The 11022-nt window shown below is 43.4% G+C and overlaps 1 protein-coding gene across 1 annotated transcript in view; it reads left to right on the forward strand.

Moving 5' to 3' along the window:
* The window catches only part of LOC309334678 (uncharacterized protein), an 80704-nt gene extending 70450 nt beyond the window's left edge, over window positions 1-10254 (forward strand). Inside the window, exons 4-6 of the mRNA XM_081849225.1 lie at window positions 1442-1528; window positions 6887-6973; window positions 7872-10254. Of these exons, the coding sequence (XP_081705351.1) occupies window positions 1442-1528; window positions 6887-6973; window positions 7872-9193 (1496 nt within the window). The 3' untranslated portion in view covers window positions 9194-10254. The remainder of the gene's footprint in view (window positions 1-1441; window positions 1529-6886; window positions 6974-7871) is intronic.
* The last annotated feature ends 768 nt before the right edge of the window (window positions 10255-11022 follow it).

The following is an 11022-nucleotide window of genomic DNA, read 5'->3' on the forward strand; positions in this document are numbered from 1 at the left end:
TCCACTGCGTTCCCTTCATCTACCAGGCTTGTAATTCTGTCAAAAAACGAGATCAGCTTAGTCTGACATGACTTATTTTTCAGAAATCCATGCTGACTACTGGTGATCACAGCATTCCTTTCTAGGTGCTCACAGACTGTTTGCTTAATGATCTGCTCCAGAATCTTCTTTTGCACCAATTTCTGTCCATAAGCCCCACTGAGTTCAAGGGCATGTACTCTCAGGTCACTACTATGCAGACCATGCCAGCCTTATGAAGTGGGGTGAGGAGTAAACAGGTGAAATTGGAACCACTGGAGAAGTTTAGAAATGGGGCTTTTGTTAGGGGCAGGAGAATATCTAGGGCAGGAGATTCTCTGAGGCTCCCTTTGCTTCTTCCTCTCTCCCAGGACCCTGCAGCTTCTTTTGGCTCCTTGACTCTTCAGGAAGGATGAGTGAGACGGATCCTGTCAAGCTAGAGGAGATGGAAGAGGGAAGATGGACGCATGACCTGGTCCGGCTGTCTCCCGCATCCCTCCTCTCAACCTCTGAGCGCTCCCTCCCAGGGACCTCTGAGAGATCTGGTGAGTCCCAGGGGAGGGGAGATGGGGACCTGGATGGATGGAGCCAGAGAGGTATTGGGGCTTCCTCAGCTAGGGGGTGGGGGGAGGCAGGCAGGCGGATGGAGAAGGAGAAGGGGAGCACCTTTTCGGGCTCCCCCACCTGCCTGCCTGCCTGCCTGCTCCTTTGTCATCTGCAGGCAATTTGAGCTAGGAATAGATCACAGCTCCCCGGCCAAAGCGATGAATTGGAAGCTCAAAATGTCTAAAACCAGTTCTGTGATCTGAATGCCCTGCCAATGTCAGACATCTCACTGATCCATCGCGCAGGACCAGAAGCCACGATTCTTGAATCTGATCCCGCTTTGCAGATTGAATGCAGATGGGACCACCGTGTGTTGCCTTTTTCTTTTCTTTTTGGAATAACACTTTATCTGCTTTAAAAAACAAGGATCATACGACTAAGAAACGATACAAATATGTAGACTGAGTCTTCTCATGTCATTTTTGTATATCTCAAAAATAGCAGAATAAATTTTCAGGAATATCTATAACATATGGTTCATCATTAGTGGTCAGTGTTTAAGTTCTGGGTTCATGAATTACTTTAAATTGAAACAAAAAAGGGGAAACAGGAGAGAACAGAGAACGTTCAGCATCGCAAAGCCGAATGCCTAATCAGGAGCTCTTGTGGCCATTGTCCTTAGATTAATTTTGAGCAGTAGTCATTATTCCTCTTCTGTCACCAATGAAACAATACAGAGTTGGTCTCCTCATGAAAATGGGAGGGCGGTTCAAAGTGAAGAAAGAGATTTACGTATAAATTTAAATTTAGACCAACCAGATTGAGGCAACAGCTGATGGGGAGTGTTCAGGTGAAGATGTTGCTGTTTCTTTCACAGACGAGGCGTGGACGTTGCTGGATCCTGACCAGAGAGCTTTGCATAAGGAAGTCAAGGAGGAGAATCCTGGGATCATGTACCCTCTTGGTAAAACTCCCTCTTGGATCATAAGATCAGTTGTTGTTTTTTAATTTATTTAATCATTTTTTCTATACAAACAGCAACCGCAAAAGACACTACTGTACAACAAAAACCATAATAACAATAATAACACAATTTGACAATTCAGATTTAAATACACTGATATACCTGTGACTGCACCCTTTTAACAATATTTTCCCACCTCTCTCTCCTCCCCCCACTTCCCACCTCTATCCACCTTATTGCTTAAATATTCATTCCAGATTTCTTCATATTTATCCATTCTTAATTTGCGTTGACATGCAATTCTCCCTGTTCCCAATATATTTGTCTTAGACTTAGTAGGCTGAATTCAATTTTTTTAGCTAGTATATTATTCAGTTCTAATGTTAGTTGTTGTATTCTTTCATATGTACACTCAGATGGATTATTTGCCATATCACCCCATAGTGTTTTTAAAGAAATTTTTAGATTATTTTATTTTAAGCTTTGCAGCTTGGCTTTGTTGGCAGAGAAGGATGTTATCTTCCCTCTGATGTAAGCTTTATATCCTTCCCATTCCATCAGTCTTGACATTGAAGATTTGGAGTTATTTTAAAAATATATTTGTGTTTCTTGGCTTATATATTGAATGAAGTTTTTTCATTTAGTAATGATATATTAAGATAATCTCATCATACCTTCCTGGGTTTTAGATAAATTATATTCCCGTATTACTGCTGAGTGATTAGCTATAATGGGAATATCGATGTCACATCGGCTACTAAAGGGATGTAATGCTGATGTTAGAAAAAAATCAATTCTATGCTGGGTATTAACCTTTGTCCTTTTTTTCCTGGCTACTGAGGTGGTTTCCATCTGTGGATCTAAAATTTCATTAAAGTTTCCACCCATTATCAAGTGCTGATAAGATAGAAGGCTTAATCTCTTAAAGCAGTTGTGAATAAACTTATGGTCATCAGTGTTTGGGGCATAGACATTTACTATTGCTATTTCTGTTTTTTTTTTTTTTTTTAAATAATTTTTATTCAATTTTCAATTTTAAAGACAAAACAAACTTACATAAAAAAAAATCAAAATAAAAGTAAAACAAACACAAAACAAAACACAACCAAATTTTCATCTCCTTCTTTCAATGACTTCCCCGCACTCCCCTGCCCACCTTCCATTTTCACTACATAGCTCAGCAAATTATTTATTAGGTCTCTTAAAAATTATTCAATTCTTTCCTTCCAATTTATCTTTTCCCCCTTTTTAACTTATCATAATTTTACATGTTCCCTTTCCCATATTGGATCTATTCTCCAAGGTCGGCGTAGTTTCTCTCCCACAAATTCATCCTTTTTTTTTTTTCTTTTTTTTTTAATATTAAATCTAAAATCATAATATTTCAGTTCCAAATCCCAGGTTTTTACCACCCCAAATTCCCCTCCCCCCTGCCCCCGCTTTGCCCCTACCCAAATAGATAAACAACAGTTTTAGCCTGGATTTCTGACATCCGAGGCCTTCAGGCCCCAGTTAGCCTCTCTCCGCCGATTTTGTTTATAGTCCTCTTTGTTGGTCTTCCCTTCTCCATGAAGTTCTGTCAGCAGCTCCTCATATTTTCTTTCTTCCAAATCAAACAAAGACAGTTTTTGACCAAAGACAACAAATCTCCCAAAGTCCAGCCCCAGAAAGAAGTCCCCATTGAACTTGTTCATTCTTTGTTGATTCAATATTCTGATTATTCCAGGGGCTTCTCTCTTCCTCTGGCCCTGCAGATCTGCAATCCCATAGTCATCCTCCTTGTTTCTTTGATTCCCAAAAGTTACAGGTTTCTGTTTGCATTCTTGTTGAACTCTTTCTTTTTCTCCTTCCCCCCATAGGGTTATCTCTCCTTCTGCAGCTGCAAATTTTTTTTCCACTTGTTTAGTTCCATTGACAGAGTCGTTAAGTTTAAGACTGAAGGTCATCAACTGTTCAGTCATAATTGTGTTCTGTTTTTGCAAGGTTCCCACCAGACAAAACATTTTTTGTATCTCTGCCAGTAATTTTCCTTCAGCAGCCATTGCAATGTCATCAGTTCCCTCCAGAGGGATCTCCATCATGAATCTCACCCAACAGTCAGTTACTTTGTTGTTAAGAATTATTTTGTTTCCAATCAGTTCAATCAATTCAGTTTCAATGTAGCATTTAATCCAGAAAAACAGTTATAACACAGTTCCACGTTTCGGCTAGTCGTTTGACAGCTCTTTTTGACAGCTGTCAAACTCCTTATTCTGTTTCTCGGGCTCCCGCACTGGGCGCTACCCGGGTCTGGGGGGGTCAACTTAAAAAGCAAAACCCCCGGAATTCCTCTTTCTTCCACTCCTGCTCAAATTACTTCTTAATTCAGTTTGTGAAAGTTCTCCGTTTAAGCACCAAAGTCTTTCCGACCTGGTGCTATCTCTTTGCTTTAAATCTTTTGGTGGGGAGGGGGAGTGCGGACTTCCTTTTTAACACGTCCCCCCGATCATACTCGAATTCGTAAATAAGAAACTTTTAGTGCCGAAATTTCCTTTTACTCACGGGTTACATTTTCAGTCCAGATTTTAAGAAGAAAGACAGCGCTCTCCGGTCATGGCTCGCGGCTTCGCTCCGCCAAGGCAGCGATCGACTCTCAGCACCACGCCACTCTCCGGTCCACTCCGTAGCCTTTAAAAAGGCTCTTCGCGGGTCAGGGAGGGCGCTTAAGGTGCCCACCGAGTCACCATGTCCGCAGGCTTCCGCGCCTGCGGTTTCTAAGGGTCCCCGTGTCGCCGGCACGGCAAGACCCGTCCTTAGCGGAGCCGACTCCCTCCGGAGCTCAGAGGGAGTCCGCCATTACCCGTTCGCGCTATTATTGCTATTTCTGTCCCTTCTGTTTTAATTACGATTATTAAGCATCCACCATCTTCCTCTCTTATTATATCTTGTATTTCAGAAGGCCAGCCTTTCCTAAATAAAATTGTGACTCCCCTAGCATTTTTGTCTGAGTTCGTTGAAATAACTTCTTTTACCCATTGACATTTCAAAGTTTGAGCCCCTTGTTCTGTCAAATGTGTTTCCTTTAATAGACCTATACCAGCCTTTAATGTCTGTAGATATTTGAGTGTTAGGATTTGTTTTTTTCTTTTCTTTTAACCCCTTGACATTCATACTTATACCGTATTTTTCCCTCTATAACACACAGATTTTTTCTCCTAAAAAGTAAGGGGAAATGTCTATGCGTGTTATTGAGCGAATGTGTGGTCCCTGTAGCCAGTGCATCACACATTTTCTTCGAGGGTCGTCTTCGTTGCGGTCAGCAGAAGCCAGGGAAGTGCTTGCTAGGAGGTTTGGCCACTCTGCAGCGCGACTGTGTGTTTGCTCGTGTGTGTGCTTTGTGAGTGTGTGGTTGCCTGTGTGTTTGTTCGCTAGCGTGGGTGCTTGGAGGGAGTGAGAGAGTGACGGACTGCTGCATCTTCTCCTGCCATTTGCCTTTTAAAAAATTGGAAGCAGCGGGGCAGTAAAAACCACCTCCGAAAGCCCCATTTTCCCCTTCTAAGGCTGCAGCTCGGCTTTGGGAGCCCTGAACCCCTGCCTTGTTCTTGAGGGATCTTTGAGGTTTTCCCTTTAGCTTTAACCCAGCCCCCTTATTTTACCAGTTTATCTTCATTCTCGGTGTGGTAAACTGATTGCAGGCAGCCACACGTGCATTCGAGCCTCCCGAGAGAGAAAGCTGTTGCTTTCCTGCATTCTGCCTCAGGGTCTTACTGCTCACCCGCTTCTGTTTCGTTACTGTGTTTGCTCAAACGGAACAAAGAGCAGAGAAAACCCCTCCCCTCCAGGCAAGCAGAGGGGAAAGCAGAGCGTCCTTCCTTCTACCGTAATTCCTCTCCGTGCTCCGGTGCTGCTGCTGCTGCTTCGTCTAGGGACTCGCAGGCAACATGCAGGTGGGAGAGAGAGAGAGAGAGAGAGAGCTGGCTGGCTGGCTTGGGTGGGTGGGTGGGGGAACTTTTGCCTTCCTTTCCTCCCTCCGGTAAAACCCCTTTCCTGCATTCTTAGCCAGCTGCTTCTCCGCACACCCCTCTCGGTGCTCCTTGTCTCTTCTATGTTTTTCCTTCCCTCCCCACTTAAAACGTGGTTACAAAGCACGGATCCACATGGATCCTCAGGATCTTTGCATTGGGTCACCCCAAATTCACCATCAGATCACATAGCAATGATCTGATGCAAAAACAGGGCTGCAATGGTGCAAAAACGTGGTTACAAAGCACGGATCCACATGGATCCTCAGGATCTTTGCATTGGGTCACCCCAAATTCACCATCAGATCACATAGCATATCCATGGCTACAGCCTGCACCAAAAAAATCATGCACCCACTGTTGCCTGGGGCTGCAATGGTGCAAAAACGTGGTTACAAAGCACGGATCCACATGGATCCTCAGGATCTTTGCATTGGGTCACCCCAAATTCACCATCAGATCACATAGCATATCCATGGCTACAGCCTGCACCAAAAAAATCATGCACCCACTGTTGCCTGGGGCTGCAATGGTGCAAAAACGTCGTTACAAAGCACGGATCCACATGGATTCTCAGGATTTTTGCATTGGGCTACCCCAAACTCACCGTCAAATCACATGTCTGTGGCCACAGCATGAAGCACAAAAATGATACATCCACTGTTTCATTCAGAATTTTCCCCCCTTGTTTTCCTCCTCTAAAAACTATGTGCGTGTTATGGTCAGGTGCGTGTTATCGAGCGAAAAATGCGGTAATTCTCATTATGACTTTAATCTGTGAGCTTCCTTGTCCTCTATTTTATCTTTAGCAAAATTGTTTGGAAGGCCTAATATAGACCAAATGTACTGAAAATTATTATTGCTCCAACCTGAGTCATATATTAACCGTGTGTATATTTAACATGTGGATTATGAAATATATGAGTAATTAACATTCTTGCATATCTAAATATATATGAGGCAGACTCTACCCGTTATACACACTGAAATTAACTTTAAGTATTCCCAATTAAATAATTATTATTTGAAAATATTCAAAGGAAGTAGAGAAAAAAAGAGAGAAAGGTGTAAAGTAGTTCTATCAATAGTAAAAAGGATTCTGAAAGGGTAGGCTCAAATATATACCAATAGCCAACAATTAATAATATAATATCAGCACTAATGGTAAGAAAACAAAATATAAACTACTTAATACACTCAACAATAAAACAGAGATAAATCACAAAAAAGAACAACAAAAAGGGGGGGGACCAAATTCATCACTTTCGCTCTATAGGAGATGCAAACATTCACCCCTTTGAGCTCCTAGGTTCACATATATATAATACTCAGGAGTATGTTGCTGTTTGTTTTACAGACAAGGTGTGGACGTTTCTGGATCCTGACCAGAGAGTTCTACATAAGGAAGTAAAGGAGGAGAATTGTGGGATCATGGACCCTCTTGGTAAAATTCCGTTAGATCATAAGATCAGTTTTGAATTTCCATGCATACCTCTATATGATGAACTTCAACTCTTTGGCTGGAGACCAAGAGCGTCTGGGATTCAAACATCCCCCACCGTGAACCCAGAATGGAGGGATGTTAACTGTTTCCTCTGTGAATGTTCTGCGTCTAGTCATGCCATTTAAAACAGTGACCAGGCTTCTCTGAACCACCCAGGCCTTCTTAAATGCCAGCTTCAGAGTTTTTAGGGAAGTTGATGTAAATTCTGTCAGGCGTGTTGTTTTTGCTTCTGTTTGCATTTGATTGACCAAAGAGATGATTGACCTTGGAGATGGAGTGGATTCCAGGATTGAGCCAAACAAAATCTATCCCAGATAAAAGCCAAGCAATATCTCAGTTAATACCAGCGCTTGAAAAGCAGTGAAAAGTATAGGAAGGCCTCACATTTCTCTCCCTTCAGTTCTTCCTCTGTCACAAGCATTCATTAACTTTGTTCAATAATGGATGTGAACCACGTCCCCTTCGCTCTGAGTGGGGTTGGGGTCCGGGGCAGCAATGCAGAGTTAGCATGACTTACGCTAACATGGCAGTGCATTGCTGGGGGAGGGGTCAGGTGGTGGGTTTGATGGTTCTGTGTCTGCACCCCTGTCACAGTATGCTGGCAGTGGCGCCCCACTAGTTTCAAGAGAGTCAGGCGCCCCACAGGCATGCTCAAATGCTGGGAGGGTCAAAGATGCCACACATCAACAATGACATTAAGTTAGACTTCAAGGATGTCCTCTTGAGGCTGAAATGGAGCACTCTCAAGTCTCGCAATGAGGTGGGGGGGGGACATTGTTCAATAATGCGGAACTCCATTTGTTTTTCAGGTGCTAATTAACGTCTCTCTTTATTGCAGAAGGTGATGAATTGGAAGGGGAGAACAAGGGGGAAGTCAACAGAATCCACATATCAGAGAAGTCTTATAAATATTCAGAGTGTGGAGAGAACATCGGTCAGAGCTCCCAGTCCACCTCCCGTCAAATAATGAGCTTTGTTCGGAGGGATAGCCTCACTTCACAGGAAAGAGAACAGAGTAGGGAGAAACTGTATCAGTGCAGAGAATGTGGAAAGAGCTTCAGTCGGAAGGATCATCTCACTTCCCATCAAAGAATTCATACTGGGGAGAAACCTTATCAGTGCTTCGAATGTGGAAAGAGTTTCAGAAAGAGCTCCCATCTCACTTCCCATCAAAGAATTCATACAGGGGAGAAACCCTATCAGTGCTTTGAATGTGGAAAGAGCTTCAGCCAGGGGATCTATCTCACTTTCCATCAAAGAATTCATACAGGGGAGAAACCATATCAATGCCTCGAATGTGGAAAGAGCTTCATTTACAAGCTGAGTCTCGCTTCCCATCACAGATTTCATACAGGGGAGAAACCTTTTCAATGCCTTGAGTGTGGAAAGAGCTTCAGTCACAGGCAGGGTCTCACTTCGCATCAAAAAATTCACACAGGGGAAAAACCCTATCAGTGCTTAGAATGTGGAAAGAGCTTCAGTCACAGGCAGAGTCTCACTTCCCATCAGCGAATTCATACAGGGGAGAAACCCTATCAGTGCTTAGAATGTGGAAAGAGCTTCCGGGAGGCGACTAAGCTTTCTTCCCATCAACGAATTCATACAGGGGAGAAACCCTATCAATGCCTGGAATGTGGAAAGAGCTTTAGTCAAAGCGCGCATCTCACTTCTCATCAAAAAATTCATTCAGGGGAGAAACCATATCAGTGCTTCGAATGTGGAAAGAGATTCATCCTCAGGCCAAGTCTAACTGCCCATCAAAAAATTCATTCAGGGGAGAAACCCTATCAGTGCTTAGAATGTGGAAAGAGCTTCTTGGAGGGGACTACGCTCTCTTCCCATCAAAGAATTCATACAGGGGAGAAACCCTATCAATGCCTTGAGTGTGGAAAGAGCTTTCGTCACAATTCCAGTCTCACTTGCCATCAAAGAATTCATACCGGGACGAAACCCTATCCGTGCTTGGAATGTGGGATGAGGTTCAATCGAAAGGATAGTCTCACTTCCCATCAAAGAACACATACAGGTCAGAAACCCTATCAGTGCTTCCAATGTGGAAAGAGCTTCAGTCAAAGCTCGAATCTCAAGACCCATCAAAGAATTCATACAGGGGAGAAACCATTATGGAGGCCTCCCTCTCTGGTTACAGGATACCCATGAAGTGTTTGGCAGCAGTCCTGTTTCTCAGCGACTCCTATCTGCTCATATGAGCATGCAAACAGCAGAGAAAATGAAAGTTGAGCTGTGGGAAGTATGTAGTATTGCTATTTATTGCTGTGTATCAAATCAAAACAACACAAATCATAATGTAGAATATAGCAACAGTGTGAGGAGCAGCTCACACCGACATCCTGTCTGTCTGGGAGACAGAACAAAGAGATGAAAAACAAAAGCACAAAGAACGGAAGTTCTGTGTCTGAGTTTCCGTTCTTACACTTCCAGAAGTGTGGAATGTAAATAAGGATCACATGATCCAGAAATGGGAGAGTGAAAATACTAGCATCCTACCCCTTTTCATGACAACCATTGCCGCATATTTAGCTCATGTGCACTTTATTTATAAATAGTCAGTTGCTCTTTGTTAACAACATTTGACAACAAATCAGCAGCAATTTCTTTTCCTGGCATATAGGACACACGAGTCCTGTTTGGATACAATCTCTTGCATGAGATAATTTGATCTGCAAGTATTTGGTTCTTTGCTTATGTTAACGGAGAAATCCGAGGGCTCCTTTGGACAAAAAGCAAGGACACCAACCAGGAAAATTAGAGCCAAACAGCAGCCAGTAGGCTTGGTCTTTATTGAGACTGTCGCGATAGGACTCCAACTCGCTGCAAGACGAAGCAAGATGGAAGCCCCAAACAAAAGAAGACCCCACCTTTTATTAGCTACTAATCCCCCATGCTACACCCTAAGACTACATCAGAGCTACATCATTGACACATCACAAAAAGGAGGGGCTGAGGGAGGAGTTGTGGTGGTGACCGGAGTGTCTTGTTCCACCTGGCCAGCTCCTCCTTTCCCCCTCCCCAGGAGTACATCCCAGAGGACAAAGAGGAGTTTGTGGTTTCCTGCTTCCACAGGGAAGGCTTGGTCACTGGTTGTTAAGGCACGGGTTCCTTCTCCTAGGATGTGACCAAGGTATTTTACTTCCCTTTGGCAATACTGCATTTTCTTTGGGGATACCTTGTGTCCTTTATGTGCTAATGCCGTGAGAAGAGCTATGGCATCCAGCTTACAATATTCTTTTATTATTATTATTATTATTATTATTATTATTATTTCCAGCTTACAATATTCTAAGTCCCGCCCACATCGTAAGATGTCATCAACGTGTAGAAGGAGGGCGGGCCCCTTTGGAAGGGTAACGTCTAGCAGATCCTGATTTAGTATAGCGGAAAATATTGCTGGAGAGTCCACATAGTCCTGAGGTAGTCGCGTCCATGTTAATTGTCTGGTTTGCCAGGTGAAGGCATCCACTGGGATGCTGAAGAATGCAGAACATAGGCCAATGACAGAGTAAACTACAGTTCCCTCCGGAATTGAGCTCAGGTGGTGATGAGGATTTGCCACCACGGCATGGCAGGGAATGACAAAGGAGTTCACGAGTCTCAAGTCCTGAACCAAGCTCCCTTTTACAGGGTTCGTGTGGGGCTTGCGGAGAGGGAGAAAGGGGATGTTACAAGGAGAAGCTCAGGGAACTAGAACTCCCATTTTTAAGAATTCCTCAATCATCGCAATAAGTCCTTCTATTGCTTCCTTTGGTAATGGGTATTGTTTGGTACAGGGAAAAGGCAGGTCTTTCCTGTAGTTCACCTCTACTGGGGTGGCAGACTTCAGAAGTCCAACCGATGTAGATTCAGTTCCCCATAGCCGGGGGGGACACCCCATTTAGGAGCTCAGGGGGAAGATCCAGATCTTTATTATTCGTCTCTTGTAAGATTCCTTGCAAGTTGAAGATAGATTCATTGGGCATATGCAGGTAAAT

This window comes from Podarcis erhardii (genome assembly GCF_964252035.2).
Source record: "Podarcis erhardii genome assembly, chromosome: 2".
Classification (NCBI taxonomy): domain Eukaryota; kingdom Metazoa; phylum Chordata; class Lepidosauria; order Squamata; family Lacertidae; genus Podarcis; species Podarcis erhardii.